This window comes from Amblyomma mixtum, chromosome 8 (assembly GCF_055824585.1).
Source record: "Amblyomma mixtum isolate Tamu chromosome 8, ASM5582458v1, whole genome shotgun sequence".
NCBI lineage: Eukaryota > Metazoa > Arthropoda > Arachnida > Ixodida > Ixodidae > Amblyomma > Amblyomma mixtum.
Window position 1 is genome coordinate 78,685,658 of NC_143019.1, and position 19,875 is coordinate 78,705,532.

General features: G+C 47.2%; 1 protein-coding gene across 1 annotated transcript in view; it reads right to left on the reverse strand.

Annotated features, from left to right (window-relative positions):
• Nucleotides 1-19,554, reverse strand: part of LOC149333123 (arylsulfatase B-like) — a 38,886-nt gene extending 19,332 nt beyond the window's left edge. The window contains exons 1-4 of the mRNA XM_089557649.1: nucleotides 19,541-19,554; nucleotides 18,487-18,595; nucleotides 16,261-16,420; nucleotides 9,775-9,887 (exon numbers count right to left, since the gene is read on the reverse strand). Of these exons, the coding sequence (XP_089413775.1) occupies nucleotides 9,775-9,887; nucleotides 16,261-16,420; nucleotides 18,487-18,595; nucleotides 19,541-19,554 (396 nt within the window). The remainder of the gene's footprint in view (nucleotides 1-9,774; nucleotides 9,888-16,260; nucleotides 16,421-18,486; nucleotides 18,596-19,540) is intronic.
• Nucleotides 19,555-19,875: the final 321 nt, after the last annotated feature.

Here is a 19,875-nt window from a genome sequence, read left to right on the forward strand (position 1 = left end):
ACATTCCTGTGGGCTCACCCCTGATATGTATGAACCTGAAAACTCAATGGGAGCCCTTGGCTACGCAGCGGATATAATGCCCACAGGTGGATGACAACATGAGTTCCCTCTCCCCGCTGCTTGGCCGCTGTCTGTCCAACACACATGTGCACTTCGGGACACTGAACTCGTAAACGCTAATGAACTAAAACTGGGATCTCCTCAGTCGCACAAAAAGACGTGCCTGCGGGCACGTGTGTAACCCCCTGTATTTTTATGCGACAGGCGAGAATAATAGCATTGGAGCGTGAGTGCCCATTGAGTGAGCTGTGCAGCGTTCGGTGTGGCGCCGGTCAGATAAACAAGTTGGTAATGGACAATAATCCGTGCTGATTTGGTAACTGACTCTTTAGAGCCTTAAAGCCCATATTCACAGCGCACTAAGGCCCTGGCAACTACACCCCCTCTCTCTTCCTTTAAACGTCATCCACTGCCGTGAAATAATCCCTGGCGAACTCAACTCACTCAGTGATTTGCGGCAGGGAAGTTCCTACCGGTGTCTCGCAAGCCTTCCCTAGATGACCAGCATTGTATGTCAGGACATGGCTAGGCGAGAGACTAAGCTTCGCATTTAGCATCCTTTGAGGCCTGGAACGCAATTTCGCCTTGCTTTCCCGCATCACACAGTCTGCGGAAGCGTTTCGCTCTGAACATTATCCAAGCCACAACAACCTAATTGCCCGACGATACCGCCATGCCCGTCTCATAAAGCTGCGGCACAACGGTGTTTACATGTTGCAGAAAGTCATCCCGCACCATCAGAACAGAGCAGTGCAACGATGCGCTCTGCGAATGCGGAGAGAATATTTGTGTTCGCCCAACTCACCTTACATCTGCTGAGTATTAATGACAGTGTACAAAGTGGCCGCCACATTTTCGCTTCCGAAAGGCAGTATCTTCCAATCTAACTGGCCATCTAGTATGCCACTTTTCTTTTTAATGTGTAAGCATTAGAACCACAATGTTGTAAAAATTCGTGCATCCGTCTGAAGTCGCGGTCAGCCGGTTGCATGCCGGTCATGGAGAGAAGAGGAAGAACGAAAATAGAAGAGAGAAGACGAAGAGACGGTAGCAGGCAGTGCGGTTGGGGGTACGGCATGCCACGTGGAGAATGCTGGACAGGAGCGGGGGTACAGCGTTTCATACGACGACAATCACACGGCTATTGACGAACTGGATCACGCCACCCGCTCGCATGGTCTGAAACGGTCAGCGCCAGGGGGTCATCCGTCCGGAAAAATACCAATTTTCCTGTTGCTCTTCCGCATCAGTCGTATTGACCACCTATAATTTTTTCAACACAGTCTTCCAGTAGCCGCCATTTAAGTGGAACAAAGGAACCTTCGAGCGTCGAAACGTAAAATAGAGCTCCAGGGGTGCTCCGTGGGCTAATCCCCCCCCCCCCCCCCCGCTTCATCTTTAGTAATATTAGTAAGGCAACGATTGTCAATGCACATCATCAGACCGCCCCGTTTCTTCGCAAGACAAAGCGCTTTATAAAGGAAATAGCTTTTGCTCGGATAAATTACTTCCACGTGCAGCAGCTCGCCACTTCGATGCAGGCGTCAAACTAGCCCTCTCTAAATTGAAACCATGCATCTAAGGTGCTTTTTGTGAACAGCCTTCTTGCAGAGGAATACGATATTCATCGACTCGTGCGATGTTCAGTACGTATCTGATGATGTTTGCAGAAAAATTTGCAATGTTTGCAAACGCTCGCAAGGTTTTCAACAATTGCTTGTCTTTACTGCACTCCAGACCGAAATTCAAGCACTTGAAAATGCCAGAAAGCTGAAATCCACCTCTCTGCGATGCAAGCAGGGTAGCAATAAGGACATTGAACCCCTTTTTATATCAACATTGTACATCACGCCTAGTAAAGTCTAGTTGTGCAACGCGGGGGCTAGGATTGGTAGCTTGAATCACGCTTCGCTTCCACTTATTCTCTTGTACCCCATAGGAGCGACCTCACGAATATCTACCAATGTTTTTTTTCCGTGCCATTTCTCGAGGTTTTGCTATTCGCTTGCGCTATAAAAACTGTAACACACTCGAGAACGCATTTAGGCTCAGGGGTTGCGTTTCGGTTGAACAACAATGCATATTGCTGTCCTGAAGGCAGTCCGCCGATACACTCGCACCTTGCATTATCTTCTGCAAGTTGCTACAGAAATCGTCCAGAAACTTCGTCGAACACTGACGTAGCGCGAGACGGAGTTGCAACGCGCCTTTCAGTACGGCCAGCTGAATACTGGTGGCGAGCTCATATACAAAACGGATCTTTTGTTGGTCACGTGTCGGTAGCCTCCAAAGTCAGAACGTGACAAGTTTCTACCTTTACTGTGATTTCCTATGGTAAACGCGATGGAGTGTGGTTCACAAAAACCGAGGCCGTGTTTACAAGAAACTCTTATTCTCAGAGGGGTTAGCAGCTGAGAACATAGGAGAGCAGGCCTAGTGTTGCAAGGATTCAGGGGTCACAGCAGCAATGAATTTCGTTTTATAATCGCAAGAAATGAGTCCATGGATCCTTCTAAAGACCTTATTTCCCTAAGCACTCAGGCCACATTCGTTCGTTTTGCGCCATGCAATATACGTTACGATCTTACATGGCCGGTGGCACAGGACACCATCAGGCTGTTGAACAACGCCGACCTAGGATACTGACTTTATGTGTGCCGGGAAAAATGCACCACGATTCTCTTTTCAATCCTTCTGAATAAGTCCTGCCCGTGCTCAAGCAAACAGAGCAGGGCGAGAATCAGAAAACTGCATGTGATTGAGTTCCAGGTCGCCACCACTAGAAAAAGACAGTGTTTGTTAGCAGCGGCTGCGAGAGCTGCCCGTCAGGGACAAGCTTACGATGGAATTTTCGTTGTTCCGCCTTTTCTACGCAGGTCATTAGTAATTGGTTACTTGTGCAATGGCTCGCTAGAGAAAACGCCGTACTGTCTGGGGCGTGCAGCCTCGCTGTAACTCGATAAGCTCGGGGTAGCATCACGCCAGTTGCAGCCAATGCGAGGAGCTAGGCTTTCTGCCTGCTACATCTCGCTCTACGAAGAGGTTGAATGGCGAGAAATGCGGTCGCACGCACATCAGATTCAACAAAAAAAAGGGGGCAATTGAGGACAACAACAAAAAGAATGGGCAAAGGGTGATGTCGACGAAGAACTTGGAGGGGCAGCAAATGGTCATTGATGGATGAAGCCGAACGACGTGCACGCCGAGTTGAGAAGCAACGTAAAAGAAAAGAGCGCCAATGTGAGTCAACCGATTCAGTGGATATGTAGCGAGGTAGCAAGCAGAAGCCGAGTGGCGAAGGCAGCATAACCTCTCTAAACGGCTGAGGGAATGGGTGAAGAGCAAGGAACGTGATGAACAGTGAGAAAGAAGAGGCGAGTGATGAAGTAACCGGTGTAACCTGCAGTCGATCGGCGTGTACAAGTAGTAGCTTCTGCAACGACCGAGCAGAAGGAACGGGGACTCGAATCGCCATGAGCAGCTCATTTAGCCTATGGCAAGAGGAAAGTCGAGGAACGACTGCGACAGCATTTGGGTACAACTCACTCACTTCCAAGCTTATAAAGAGCTGAACGAGGGCGAACGTGCTAGCGCATCGAAATCGTTTATAGCCTAAACAGGTATATCGGAGGCACTTTTACACCCTTTATCCCTAGAATTGCCAAATTTTTCATGTGAAGTTTGTGTTCACGGGTGTATTTAATGATAACTTCTTCTTGTTTTCCTTTTTTCTCCAGCCCGCATGGTGGATTTTTTGTATACACGCCGAAATCAGTTTCCTGTTTAAGCGGCAGCACTGGGAAGGCCATAAAGGCGAAAACTGTCCAGCGGCGTTGGTAATGTTGGCGTCTGTGCAAAGCTTCGAACTGCTAAGTGGTGTTTGAGGGTTTTGCTTGTCACCACCTGCTACCTGTCAACCGTCTCGTTCTCCTCCGGCCCCCATCGTTCTCTCCACTTCTAGGGAAGAGGAAGGAGACTGTCACAAAGTTCGTTCCCACCCTGACCTTCTGTTCACTTTCGTGGCCGAGGTAACAGAGGTATTAAGGCGGAAGCCTTTAATGTCTCATCGTTGTAAGCAGCAGTTGTCGACAGAAAATGTCACGCTTTTCAATTGGTGGAAACGGTCGTGACGTCAAAGTGCGCTAATTTCAAACGGGGCCAATTGCACTTTGGCTAGTAACCATGCAAAAATTAAAGGGATGGTATAGCGATGCTCCAAGTAAGTGGGACTGAGCTTAGTTAATTGCTTAACTACCCAATTAGCCTAATTAGCTTTACTAGTCAGGCCATATAAATAAATAAAACCGATTAAGAAATTGGTCGGGCTCAGGAATCGAACCCCGGTCTTCGGCGTGAGAGACGAGCATGCTATCCACTCCGCCATGCCAGCTCGATGGTTTGGAATGAACAAAGGCGCGTCTAGTGAATACGGTGTCTTCACTCACTCTCATCCTCCTTCATTCCCTTCCGGCGAGGTTTAGGTGTCCACCGACAAATGAGAGACAGATACATTTCCTTTCCTCAAAAACCAATTTACCGACGAGCGAGGCGTAGAACCGAATGGGCGATGGCGTTCTATAGACTCCTTGGCAGCGTTGCAAGACGCTGTCGCGTTCCACTCTTAGGGGCGAAGCTTAACATCTTAACCACACATCAGTGACCACACTTTAGGCCAAAAAAGTGCCCCCCTGAATTTTGACGGGTGTCCACCGAGATATGTGAGACAGTTACTGCGTAATTTCCTTTCCTCAAATACAATTTCCATTTTCTTCATTACGGCTCCTCTTTATCTATCTTCTTTCACTCCCACTTCCTCCCTTCCTCTACGGTGCGGTTCAGGTGTCCACCGAGATGACAGAGAATTACTGCGCCATTTCCTTTCCTCAAAAAGCGTTGCGTTGAAAGGGCAAGGCATCGCGCCGAATGGGTGGTGGCGTTCCGTGGACTCCCTGGCAGCGCTACAACGCACTGTCGCGTTCCACTCCTAAAGGCAGAGCTTAAGCGTCATTAATTAGCAGTTAATTAGTATTCAGGCGTTAATCAGTAATTAACAATTAATTAGTGATTTGTCATAACTTAGTAATTAGTACTCAATTATATGTGACGCCACCGGTGCCACAGAAACAGCGAAGGTGGTGCGGAAAACGCTTCCGCCTCTACCCACTTTAGACAGTCAAAGTGCCCCCTGAATTTTTCGACACGCCTGGGCGCGGCGGCGACTATTTCTACCTCACACGTGGATGGTAGGAGTTAGAGGTCACTCACGCCCATTCCGCCCCTCTTCGTATTATTGCCTTGTGGCTGGTACAGCTTCACGCGGTTTGAAGTGGCCCCACATGCGGCCCAACAATGGCGGCTCGTTCAAGTAATGGGCGATTCGGATTGTGTGCGAGGGCACCTTCGCATACGCTCCTCGTTAGGACCGGGGCTTTTTCCCGCGTTCCTTCGCCGTTTCTTTGTGTTTTTTCTTTCAATATCTGCGTCTAGTCTGTGCGCGGCGCCTCAAGAGTTTTCGTTTGCCACGCAGACGCGGCGGCGGAAAAACCGTGAACCGAGGAGTTGAGTTGGAGATATCGGGTCGTGCGGATGTGCGCGAGGTCAGCCAGGGAGTCGGCAAGTGAGCCTAGGCGGGGGTCTCACACATACAGCTGGATGACGACGGCTACGAAGACGCGTGGCCCAAGCTGATCTGTATCCGCGACACATCATTAGGCCCGCAATAAGCATCCACAGCACGACGCTTCCTGCGATCGAATTTTGCGACTCCGCAGCAAAGCCATCATTTCTCGCCACTCTCTACAACTCTTTTATACATCTAATCGCTCGCTCTGCTTCTCGTTGAAACCTTCTGTATAATATTCTTTTAAATTCCGTAGCATTGTTTCATAGTTATTACCATTGTGCTTCTTTCCTGATATAAATGCGTTTGTTGGCATTGTTGTGTTGTAGATTGTGTCACGCCTGACCAACTGAGAGTATTTTGTTAGGCTCTGTGTTTCTATGATATTTTGCTGCTGGTTCTTTCCTGAAGTAAAGGGTTTTTCACTGAATCTGTCCACTGCTTATGCTTCCGGTCAATGGCTAACCAGGCATGGCTCGTATAGCCGTTCAGCATTCCTAATCTCCTGCTTTTCACGCGGGGTGGAGACATTTGTCGCTCCACCCCCTCCAAACTTATGGAGAGTGTAGCGGTGTACAGGTTGGCCGGATTAATTATAATTTCGGCGCCAACCCATCACCAAGCCGCCAACAATATTATGACAAAGACACGGGCGAAGAATGATTTAACAAAAACAATAATGACTCAGAACAATTGACTCAGGCGACTGCAGGTCTGCGTGCAAAATATACAGTCTCCCGAAAACCTCTGTCACCAAAAATTATGCTTGCGTGTGCTATTCCTTCTTGCATTGGTCGCGAATAGCAACCTTGATCTCACAAGCCCTACCGGTGGCTGTGTATAGAATAGCCACCTGCCGTTCCACTAACTGGTCGCTTAACCACTGCGCCTCTGTGTCGGTAGTGGCATGAAGACTTGCCGCGACCTAATAATGTGACACATTTTGTGTAGCCAGAATTCGAAGAGAATCAAAACTGGTTGGCAGGTGAAAGAAGAATGCTATGTCAGCTCGTCCTCATTAATCCAAACTGATCGTCCCTATCTATTTAGTTGACTGAGTTGGAAGATCACTGCAAGTAGAGTTTCTTCAGATGGCTCTTCTTGTTTTCACGTAGCATGTGTTCATTGGGCACATTTTTTCTGCCGCGATAACCTGTTATTTTTTACTCCCGCTTGCTAAGCTCATGGTAGTGGCTGCGAATGCCGAAAGGAGGCGCCTTCATTTCTCAACGGGTTCGCTAGAAAGGCTCTCTTGTGTGATGCGATGTCAGTGAGCGTTAAGAAACTCACATAACTAGTTTAAAATAAACCCTTCAGCTGGAGGGCTCCCAGGAAATGGGTAAAGGATTATGTTATGAAACTTTACGCTAGGCGATGCATAGCACAGCTTACTATAGCATATGACTATGCTGTGCTCAGCCTACAAACGTATAGTATGAGATTTCTTTCTCCTTGTGAACCTCCGGTGAGTAACATGGCTCGAAGTGGCAGTTAAGCTAGCATCGCACATATCATGATGGTAACTTCCTGTCACAGAAGTGGCGGCAGCCTTTAAATGACTTTTGTTCGTATAAAACTGATGCGTCCGCGTTTCTTTGTATGTGTCTCGGGAAGGGCAAGAATGCATGCACGCTTCTTCCAGTTATTTAGACAACCCCTTCGCATTTCGAATGCGGACGCGACTCAAGGTCGACCCCGATACTGCCGATGTCTTGAGCTGACCATTAGCAGGAAAGAAGTTGCGGCGTAGGTGATTGCCTTTTTGGTTGGGTTTTACATTTTGCGTTTCCAAGGTCACCGAATCGAGAGTCGAAGCCTAGGGCTTCTTTTTAGTTGTGCGTTAATTTTTTCCTCCTCCAAGATGGCGGCCATGCAGAGTCAAAGTGTAGGTGCCTACGTGCGCTTGTTGCGCTTTTTGGTGTTTTGTTTTTTTCGACGCCGACGCTGTGGCGCCGCGAGTGCTCGCCCGCTAGCGCTCGAGGGCTTTAACAGGGGGCCGTATGGAAACGAACTTCAGTCCGCTCGTCGGTGGAAACGCTGCCGCCGCGAACTCCCGGGTCTCCGAGCCGCCGCACCGCATCCTCGAAACCGCAAGCTGCCCTGGACGGACGTCGCCTTCGGGGGCCGCACTGACTGCGTGTTTGTGGGTGGACTGCAGCCGCGCTTCCCGGTTGACTGTATGTTTGTTCACCATCCGACTTTTGATCGAATGTATCTATTTGGCCTCTCACTTGTGTTTTGACCTGTGTAGAAATATTCAATGTATAACTTAATTCAGTGTGTTTACTGCTATGTTCTTTCCGCAATTGTTTTATATAATGTAAATTATGTATCTGTGAAAGCTGCCGCACTGTTCAATCGAAACTGTAAACGTTATTTTGCTGTTGTCACCTCTTAACACGCCTCGGTCTCAGTCACTACGTTTGCTTACCGGCTACGCCGGGCATAAAACGGCCACCCCCTCATTGTCCGGACTCGGTGATGATGTCGCGTAGTCACCGAATCCGTGACACTTCCGAAGACCAACAGAGTGCGTTGCAAGCATTGCAGACGGTTCACCGTACTTACGAAAACTTTGACGCACATTTTCTTGTGAGGAGTATTTCGCTGCTGCCATGCGCAGACCGCGGCTTTTGCAGGTGATACATGGTTCAAGACGCTTTATTTTGAACCTGGAAAGCGGAGAGGCTGATCTACTTTATGCCTTTGTGTGAGTCGAAAATTGCATCCTCACGAACATGTCAATAATCAATGGCGACGTCTACATGTGGTTTTCGCCAAGCAAAAGGCACAAGACAGGAGAACTTGGCTATTGAGAGAAATCGTGAACGAAGCAGCTGTAACAGACGCAGTGTCCAAGTATCCAAGAACCGATTTATTACCTGGCGACTACAGGAAGCGCATATAACTGTGGGTAATGGCAGCTTTCGTCGAATGTTACAGGCGAACACACCTGGATTTTTGAACAGGCTAAAACTTATAGCTTTTTTTAATCAACTACCACTTTTATGACGATGGTGAAACCAAACACTGCCTTCAGTGTTGTGGAGTGCTCAGCAAACGACACCTGTGTACTTCGCTTCTCAAAATCCACTTCAGCGCGCTTCTTGCGGGTGCACATTTCAATTCTCTTTGTGCATTTCAACTTTCAAAAGTGGCACATAGCCTGAGAAACGGCGTAGGGGTAAGCTCCGCAATAATTCAGACCACCAGGCGTACTCCCAGTGAACAGCACATGGACGTTATTGCATATCACCTTCTTCGCAATGTAGAAACCATGGCTCGAATTCGAGCCTGTGTGCTCGGGCTCAGTATCCAGACGCATAGTGACTGAGCGAAAGCTCCGAGTTACGTATCCAAACTTGCGTTGTAGGCTTTCAGCTTGACTAGGCAATAAAGTGCAAATCAATCCTACTGCTCAAACTCCAATAATACGATTATCCGCGCATTTTTTCAACCGGCCGCCCGGCAGCTTCAAGTTGTGTTTGGACATGCTGTTTATAAACGCATTTCGAAATCACAAAAGCTCGTGACAAACGCGTTCAATTTATTAGTTTTTTTTTAGAATTGCAATGCCGCCTAGCTGTAGCAGTTCCACTGAACCCGCCGCAGTGGCTCAGTGGTTACTGCGCTCGGCTGCTGGCCCGAAAGACGCGGGTTCGATCCTGGCCGCGGCGGCTGAATTTCGATGGAGGCGAAATTCTAGAGGCCCGTGTGCTGTGCGATGTCAGTGCACGTTAAAGAACCCCAGGTGGTCGAAATTTCTGGAGCCCATCACTACGGCGTCCCTCATAGCCTTATTTGCTTTGGGACGTTAAAACCCAATAAACCAAACTAAACCAGTTCCACTGAATATTTGTTTTGTCGGCTGCAGAAGCATCACTTTAGGGTTATGTGAATGCCGTTCCGCTCGTGGGTGTTTTAATCTGATCAACTTGCACTCACCTGTTACTCTTTTGATTGGAAAGCGTACAGGACGATGGCTAAAATAACTTAAGACGGCCCTCATTTGTGGCATAAAGAACGTGCTTCGGTGAAGTAAGAAATTTTGTATCCTTCAGCGAAATAAGGGAACCCCATCGAGCAAAACATACCTTTCCAACCAAGTGAGTCTCGTAGCCAAGTTTCTTAAGGTATTGAGGCAGAATAGGCACGTCGAGTGGCAATCCCCAATGACCAGTATATCCATCCAGGATTCCTTGCATTCCTTGAGACATGCGAAAAAAAATGAACATTGAAAATTATACTTGTCAGCAGTGGACACGGCAATCGCAGGATTTTATAAGCACCTTGTTATACATTCAGTTTACGGGGCCAGCACATATCAGCGACCACCGTAATCTCGGCGGCCGCAGGACAAGGACAGCGTCAACGAACCACGTGCTTTTTAGGCACCGCTCACTGCGTTGCGCGGATCCCTAGCTCACAGCTTAAAAGACCACGAAGTAAGGTTTGGTTTGTTTTATGGGGTTTAACGTCCCAATTCGACTGAGGTTATGAGAGACGCCGTAGTGAAGGGCTCCGGAAATTTCGACCACCTGGGGTTCTTTAACGTGCACTGACATCGCACAGCACACGGGCCTCTAGAATTTCTCCTCCAAAGGAATTCAACCGTAACGGCCGAACCCGCGTCTTTCGGGTCAGCAGCGCAGTACCATAACCACTGAGCTACCGCAGCGGCACCACGTAGAAAGCGTCGTCTTTTCCCTTGGCAGCATTGGTCAACGTCAAAGGAGATTGTTGAACAGTTTCACGAACGGAAACGAGAAGTTAATGAACAGTTCAATGTAGTACGTCAAAGTTTAGAAGAGGAAGTCAGAAAGGATATCCTCGAGGTAAAAAAACAGACTAGCGTTCATAAATGAGAGCTATGAAGAAATGAACACGCCAGCTGAATTGGAGAATGGGGAGCTGAGGCCTTCCGTGGAGAAACGTTTCTGTCGGTTTAGCATTATCAAGAATAAAATATAGTTCAAAAGAGGCGTACTATGTCGTAATTGACCCTTGTAGCCAGCTACGCGCGTTTCCTTTCCTTACTTTTGCGCACAAATGGAAGTTGAAGAAGACGACGACGTGCAATGCACAGCGAGAGAGTGTTCCTCTCCGTGCCCTTCTTGTGGTAGACTTCCCCGGTGTTCCTCTCCCGTGTGCTTTCCTTTTGCCTTTACTACGTACAGGTGAATACCAACCTTTACCACCCGATTCTTGGCCGATCCCCCAGAGTGGGTATGTGCCATTCTGTCGTAGGCTACAACAACAACAACAACGAGAGAGTGCCAGATCAACACGAGGCGTGATCGGCTGCAGCGATAGCATAGGGCACTCGTGCAGTGGCCAGCGAAGCTGGAATTTTCGCGTCTGCACTGATTCGGAACTCTAGACGCGGCAATATTAATTCTATCTCGGCAGGTATCTGAGAAAACTCCACAAGAAGATTGGTTGGGTTTGACCACGTGAAGTTGTACTTTCGCACTCAAACTGGAGAAGAGGCGGCACGATTTGCGAGCGTAGCTTAAAGAACAGGAAATAAGAATTCTACAAAACGAACAACCTAAGCAATGTTACAACGTCGAAGTGAAGGATGTTCCGAAGACACAAGATTAGGTTATCATGGAGGTTACAAATAAGACAGTGAAGGCCATCCAGATTCCCTTGGTCACATAACACATCGGAGTTTGTCACTAATTCCAACAGGAAGGAGAAACGTCCCAAATATAATGGTAAAGCTTTCTAACAGACAAGTTCGCGATGCCTTCTTCAAGAAGGCTCGAAAGCGGAGCATAAAGTCAGATGACCCATGAACTTGAACCGAAGGCAACAATATTAAGCATGAAATGCTTTTAGCCCCCGTTGTCGGCAGTGTGGTGACGTCACGCCGAGACCGAGATCCACTCATCCGGGCATTGAAATCCACTCATCCGGGCATTGAAATCCACTCATCCGGGCACTGAAATCGAGTCATCCGGGCACTGAAATCGAGTCATCCGGGCACTGAAATCGAGTCATCCGGGCACTGAAATCGAGTCATCCGGGCACTGAAATCGAGTCATCCGGGCACTGAATTCCAGTCATCCGGGCTCTGAAACGAGAACATCCGGGCACCGTACGAGACTTAGCGAGATTTAACGAGACTCCGTAAGCCCTCCTACGCGACCGGCATGCAAGCGCTGGTTGGTCTCCAAACGAGACAAAAAATAACTGCTGCCAGTGCCTTCTCAATGTTTATCAAGATATCAGTGGAGCTGTGGGTTTGATAACGCGCGGAATTATAATTTCCGATTTCTAATAACGCGTGCAAAAACCACATAAATTGCATGTTGCACTTCGTTGTCGTACGTGATCCGGGGGAGAAGCGCTGCGTTCAAAGGGCAAGGCATCGTGCCGAACGGGTGGTGGCGTTCCTCCCTTCCTTTACGGTGCGGTTCGGGTGTCCACCGAGATGGCAGAGAATTACTGCGCCATTTCCTTTCCTCAAAAAACCTTGCGTTCATATGACAAGGCATCGCGCTGAACGGGTGGTGGCGTTCCTCCCTTCCTGTACGGTGCGGTTCGGGTGTCCACCGAGATGACATTAGGCCCGCAAACATTTCATGCTTACTCTACTCTCGGTTACGGGAGAGGCAGAGAATTTTTTAATAATGAGCACAGGAGCCCTCGCCAACGCCTTGCAGCGACAAAATCGAAAATTAAAGACTATGAGCGGAAAGATATGCATCTACTCGAAATGGGAGAAACATGTGCGCCAATCAGAAACCTCAACAGTAGTTGCAATCACCCGACTTAATTATTTGCATAAATTTCTGTGGTTGTACCTGCAAGCATCTAGGCTGTTTTCTTTTCGTGGTATGGGTTATGTAATGGAACCGAAAAAATTTGCCCATGCAGTTCGTAACAAATAAAGGCGATGGATTAGCACCTGTACCTGATACTTCCAAAGTGTCACCTAAAGCAGTAATGTTAACCAAAACATGGTACAGCCGCCCACAGACTTAACACGAATGACGGAAAGCGTGGTCTGGACTGCCGTCAGCGCCACGAAGCGATATTCATCGGTGCGAGATAGTGCTCTCTGTATGTTTACGGCGGTTGACAATAGCTGGTGCGCAGCTCGCTTTGACTGCTTTTCCGCTTGTGCCTGATCGCAGCGTGCACAGCGCGTTCGTCGCAGGGGCGTTTCTGCGCTTTTTGCTCGCCAATCGGCCTCCACGGCCCCGGCAACGCTCTTTGCAGTTTTCTTATCGCGGGAACCAGGAATTGCGCGCTAAGCTGCCGCTGGTAAGCTGCACACCAGCTATCGTCAGCCACCAAGAGGATTATCTCGCACCCGATGACTATCGCTTCATGGCGCGGACGGCAGCCACGCGTTTCGTCATTCGTGTTAAGTCTGTGGGCGGTTGTACACACTGGAATATATTGAGTTTCACATCCTGGTTATAAGTGTTTTTTTATCAAAACCGCAAAAGTAAACAATGAGACAGCGTCTCGCTTTTGAAAGAATGTTGAAAGAAAGTTGGAAAGGAATTCTTGTGCAGTGGTTGCAGATTACATTCCAACAAATGCTGATTACGAAGTACTCAACCAATGGAGTTCTAAGAAACATTTCTGTGTTCATCGGGTAACATTAGTCGCTTTTTCGCATTTCTTAAAAATATTTTAGCAAAGCATCTGAGCAATTTTTTGACATGATTCTAGGCGGCGATATCTTCATAAATATGCATTCGGATACAAAATATAAAAAAATTGACAGCCATTTGGCGCGAATGACTGCTTCAGCGCAATGTTAGAGCTAACGGAAGTGAAATCAAAAAGCGCATCCTTTCTAGATGTATTCATAACAAATGTTGACAACAAAGAAATAACCACAGATATTGCAGCAACCAAAATTAGTGATCATTTGGAAATTGTTCAGTTATTTGATTAGCCTGGACATGTTAAGAATAAGAGGCGCGTAATATAAACACATGCTAATGCTAACAAAATCTTGAATTCTTTTGAGGTGCGGTAAGCCAAAAATGTGGCCACGCCACCTGCGGCGGGGAAGGCATAAATGGCGTCTCATTTGCTCAAAATCATTAAGGATAAAATTGGCTTGTACGGACAGTTTCGAAAATGAAGAGGGGAAAAATTGCTTCGTCAGTTCAAAAAGTACAGAAATAGTCATACATTAAAATTGAACACAGCTCAAGCTTTGCATATGTTTATGGAGTCGCAATAAATAGCGATCTGGTAATACTGGGCAGGAATGGATTTCGTTACTCTGATGAAGTATCCTTGATGTTATTGCTGACTTTGAAAATGAGATAGAGCGATATTTACGTTGTTATAAGCATCAGATGCCTATAAGAACTCTTTCGCTGGACAGGCTTGTTAAAGACATGCAAACAGTAGCCGAAATTACACTGAATTCTTGCAGGGAAGAACCAGCCCATCATCACTCTTCTTTCCTCCCATCAACTGTGCATAAGTTTTCTCACGCATTGACACTATTAAAAATAGCAAGTCAGTAAATGCAAGTGGTCTTCAAAAAGTGGCTAATAAACACGTTTTTCACTTAATATTCCTTATAATTGCCAGATATAAACTCGACATCATCTGCTTCTATAGGTCGAAAGGCATTGCGATTTGCTTGAGGGTTACTGTTATTCAAAAGGGGCGACAGAAAACTGATTAATAACTAGAGCCCAATATCTATTTGAATGGTGTTCTGAAAAGGTACAGAGAAATACAAAGCATGCTTTAGTATAATGATTTTTTAACAAACCTAATCTGCTTCATTACTTTCAGCCCAGTTTTGAAAAGAATCGGCCCACAGAAACAACAGTATTCAATAAAAAAGAGTGATAATAGAGAACTTTGAAAAGATTGAGATGGTTGCAGGCATATACATTGATTTTGGGAAGGTTTTTTTTTATATGAGAAATAACAGTATTCTGGCACACCAATTATAAAAGTATGGTGTCCGCGCAAAAGCTCAACAGCTTCTGTAATGTTTCTTCTCTCACTAATGATTTTAAAATTACATTTTCTTCAGTACAAAACAACAGACCATGAGTCCCCCAAGGAAGAGTTTTCGCGACTCTCATTTTTAATTTATTTAAATGATATTGTGCGTTTTGTTGTTAACATTCAACTTTTATCCTCGGCCGCTTACACTTTAGTATTCATATGACATCGAGAAAAAGCGGCCAGGATACTGGGTGCGATGAGTACTAGGGCGCACACAAATTTTCTCATTCCATCCTGGCCGCGGTGGTCGAATTTCGATGGAGGCGAAGTTATAGAGGCCCGTGCACTGCGCGGTGTTAGTGCACGTTAAGGAACCCGAGGTGGTCGAAATTTCCGGAACCCTTTACTACGGCGTCCCTCGCAGCCTGAGTCGCTTGGGGGCGTTGAATGCCAATAAACCATAAACAAATTGTGCGAAGAATATTTACATGTCCCCCCATTTTCACATAAGGAGGCACAATCCACTGCTTAACCAGCTCTACCCTCTTAGTGCGCTTCCCGCCACCAACCCATCTACCTCCAACCTTCACAATGTCTCCACACGCTTGAAGTCCACAAAGCAGCGGAACGCAAAAAGCATGGCGAAATCCAATTCAGCAACGTAGTGGGGATGCCAACTGCCCTTCAGATGCAGCAGGCACCTCGTCAACACGCGTCCCTAAATTCAGGGCTCCCCACCCACTCACCGCATCCCTCGACCCCCTTCTCCAAACCATGTCCTCCATCCAGAAGTGCACACACCACCCAGCCACCTGCCATTGGCCAACTTCCCCCTTCAGAACAATTCTGTCTACGAGTGAAGCGTTGGGTTAGATTAAAAGCACCAAAGTGTCACCGAACGTAAATCCAACAGCTTAGGCAGAGCCGTGGCATCAGCTGTCTGATCGTCCGAAAAATAAAGTTGGGTCAACGGTACCTGCACGCAATCATTTCAGCGAGCTATTTTCAACACGATCTAGAACTTCTGAAATCCCAATCCATTCCTGATACAAATAATTAAGAATATATAATTAGCATCTGCTAGTAATAGGCTCGGAAAACGAAACAATTTTGCAGATTAGGCCATAAGGCTCTAAATGCCATAAGTTGACATCAATCTGCTCGGGCTTTCCGTATTTTTAAAGTTTGGTCCCCTTTGGCTGGGACAACTTGCACAATATAGAACTCTTATTTATGTTGTACGCTGCGAGGTAAGCAATAGCTATATTTCGAGAGTGCTTATTTTCAAACCTTATTCCATCCACAGTCTTATTAGTGTTACAGCATTTCTTGCTTCTACGGATTTCAGTGCCTATACTTGCTGGTTTAGCCGGACTGTTACCGCAAAAAAGATGTACACTTCACCCAGCTACCAAATATGTTTGGCCTAACTCGATTCAAACCCAAAATCAGAAAGCGGAAGCCAGAAAGGTATTTCGGCGTATTTAGCCCGCCGAATGCAGGAGAAACGGGTTTAATATCCTTTTAACTAAATTTGTTATTGTCAAAATCAACAGTTAACATGTAAACGCCTGCCTTACTAGCACATTCTGCGCCCACGCATAGGCTTCTGCTTGAATGGACGTTGTGCTTACCTGTGCGTATTGGATACAGGCCTGTTAAAAGTGCTGCTCTCGAAGGCACGCATGAGGACTGTACGTAATGACTGTTTAGGATTATGCCATCTGCCGCCAGAGCATCCAAGTTGGGCGTGGGGATCTGAGAGGAGCCGTGAAAACTCACGTCGTACCATCCCTGCGCATCACGAAAACAAGACAAAAAGACGTAGTCGATGTGTCGGGAGAGAAAGTAAAGAGAATGTTCACTGCATTTGAACCAGTACGAAAGCAGGGATTTGTGCTGCGTAGAAGACGAAGATGAGCAGGCAGTCCAATGGGACGGAGAGATTGAGTGAGTGAGTAAACGCTTTTTGAAGAGGACGTAGCTGGAACTCTGTGGGTGGGCCCTCACTTCAAGTCTCCGGAAGCATCTTCCAACCTTCTGCGATGAGAAGGAGCACTGACTGGTCGTCGAGGCGTAGGCTGGTATGCTCCACCTCTCAACGCTCCGAGGCCGCATTACGCGGCTTTAGATGGTGGGGTTTCTGGTGACAGGCCCATGTGATATGTGCTAGGGTTGGCGAGTCACGGCACCACGGACATTTCTCGTGACATATTGTTTCGTGTAGGCGATATAAGTGGTGCAGGTTCGTATAGGTGTTTGTTCGAAGACGCCGTAGCAGGCAGGAGTCTTAAGAGGAGAGTGAGGGATGAGGAAGAGGGTAAAGGCTTGTATTACGGCGTTCAGTTTCGAGCCGGGTGGCAAAGTATGAGGATGGGGGTATACGGCACGAGGGCATGACTCCGCTCGAAGAGAATGATGAGTATGACAGTGCCGTCGCGACCGTCCGGGCCGGGGACCCAGGTTATTACGCGTTCTTCATGGATAGTGTGTACCAGGATGCATAGAGCCTGTCGTCGGACACGACCTCTTGTGTACGCTCTACAGATAGCTTGAGAGTCTGTGAATATGAGTGACGCCTGCTCCACGAGATGGAGCTCTCGAACAAGGCCAGCTGCGGTCACTAAGAGACTATTTTGTTCTGATAAGAGCGACCGGATTAGTGACACGTAGAAGACGGTAATGAGCGGGCAGAGCCGCGGGACGGAGCGCTTGCGCTACGGCAGCTGCGAACAGACAAGGGAACAGACAACGGATGATTTTGCTCGGGGGATGGCACCCTTGGGAATAGTGCTCACTCAATAAAAAGGTAGTTCATTCGCATCTGGTCTCTTCCTCTCCAGCTGCGGCTAAATGCTTTTGGATTGCCGCAGCTCACCACGACGTAGCGAGTTTCAACTGCCGCGGAGGACCAAGGTTTAATGAGTCAGAAGGCCAGAGGACGTATAATGTAGTAACTCCGGAAGACTATTTAGGTGGCCACTCGCACTAAAATACATAGTGCAAGCCAGAAACGCAACCATGGACACAAGCTCACAGAAACAGGCAATACAAGTTGAAAAGAAATGTAGGTGAAACAGGGCACATTCAACTTGAAAGTAACACAGTTAACATCGAGAGGTGGGCTAATGGTGTGCTTTTTAACAGCACACAGGTGATTGATAATTCGTTGCGTGTTAAAAATATCGCCAAAATGGAAACCATTGCGGAGCCGATCCTGACAACGTCTTGTCCAGCCTCTTGTACCACCTCGTCGGTCACGTCGATTGTTTACTTAAGCCGCTGCTTAGTTTAGCCAATTGGTTGTTTATTTTCACTTTGTTTTGTCGATTAAAATAACTTGCAGGTATTTAATAACTAAAATTAAAAGTAGTGGAAACGAGCGGTTATAACATGTACGAGGAAATGTTAAAAACTTTGTCCTCGGACGACGCGTCTGAGAAATGAAGCATTTGAAGAACCATGCATATGCCAGCAGATGAAAATACTGCAGCACGTTTTGAACTGCAACGCAGTATTTGGCGCTCACGGTTACACTACCGGACAGTATTGTGTTTCCGATGTGGGGTTCGTTGCACTGTGTAAGAATAATTGCTGGCGCTACCCTCCTCAGGGCTGGGATTTTTCAAGACATGTAACAGGCCTTTTGCAACGTGTGCCTCCGGGATTCACCTTTAACTTTGATACACAAAATTTATCATGTTAGGCTGTTATTTTGAAGACATGTAACAGGCCTTTTGCGACGTGTGCCTCCGGGATTGACCTTTAACTTCGATACACAAAATTTATCATGTTAGGCGTTCGCTTGTGCCAAGAGAGAGAACAATAATAAGGGTGCATAAAAAGGAGGGAGTACGTACCAAGTCGTCGGCGAGCAAGAATATTATGTTAGGCGGCGCTTTGGTGCACGTAACAGCCAGAGTAAATAAATAGAGGACGGTCAGGAAATAACTGGCGATTTCTGGGTACCTGAAAAAAGAAAGGAAATGCACAAATGTTTTAGAACTACAGCGCTATTCATGATTTCAACCTTCAGTACAGCCCAGCGTGTTTTTATCCCCTTCTTAAAAGTACTTTGAGGCAATAAAAATAATTAGCACACTGCTGTATAGAAAAAAAATGTGTATTTCTTCAGTTACGCCGTTTGCGCAGACCTACCTCCGAGGCCTTAGATTATCAGGAAGGACATCAGCAAGAGCCCGAATTCAACTTATGCAATAAATAAAATATTATTTATTTATTTATGCCACAAACCACTGCAACGTACCGTGTGTTGTCCATTATATTACTGACTGCAGTGTACATGTAACAAACATTGCATCGTCCACGTGCCGGTTCCAGCCCGTAGCTTTGATGTAGTTCACCAAGGCACCAAGTCCAAGTCTAAAATCCTTGGACCCAGATCTGAAGCTCCGGCTTCCATCAGGCCTACCACGACGTGAAGAAACTTTGCTGTGTCGCCTCTGCCTCGGTGTAGCTTTCACCAGCCAATACTGATTCTTAATCGGTATGGCTGATGGCCCTGCATGTGCCACCTGCGGGCATGACGAGACTATAACCCACATTGTTTGTGACTGCCCTGCCTACAGCGCCGAAAGGCACTCTCTCAGCCGTGCGCTGGCGCGTTTAGATCGACGCCCACTGAAGGAAGTGAAGATTCTCGGCCACTGGCCGCGGCGATCATCGGCGGTGAAGGCCTCCAAGACACTGCTCCGCTTCTTGCGAACTTCTGGTCTGCATGATCGGCTGTGACTTCAACGAACAGTGACTTTTTAGAGAGACGTCAATTTTCTGCTCCTCTCCTTCCTCTTTCTTTTTTTATCCCCTCACTCCTTTCCCCCCGTGTAGGGTAGCAAACCGATTATTTTTCCGGTTAACCTCCCTGCCTTTCCTCTTCTACCTCCTCCTCCTCACCATGTGTACGACATTGTGCGGGACGAACGTGTAGGCCTGACGGTATGCACATTATAATAGTTGGTATGCTATTTGCACTGCCTTCCCCTGCTTCCAGTGGTCAAGCGAAAAGGTATTTGCCATATAGAACTAGCCTAAAAGGTAGCACATATGCCCAAGGGGATAGAAGTTTCCAGGACATGTGGATACTTTCTTATGGCTTATTAAATAAGGCACTCAAGAAACCTGGCGAGCAATGCTGGTTCGAATGCAAGCTGTGGAGGGCGCATTCAAATCCAAGTGAAACACCAAGGCTCATGTCGTGCGATGTGAGTGAATGTTGAAGAACATAGAGC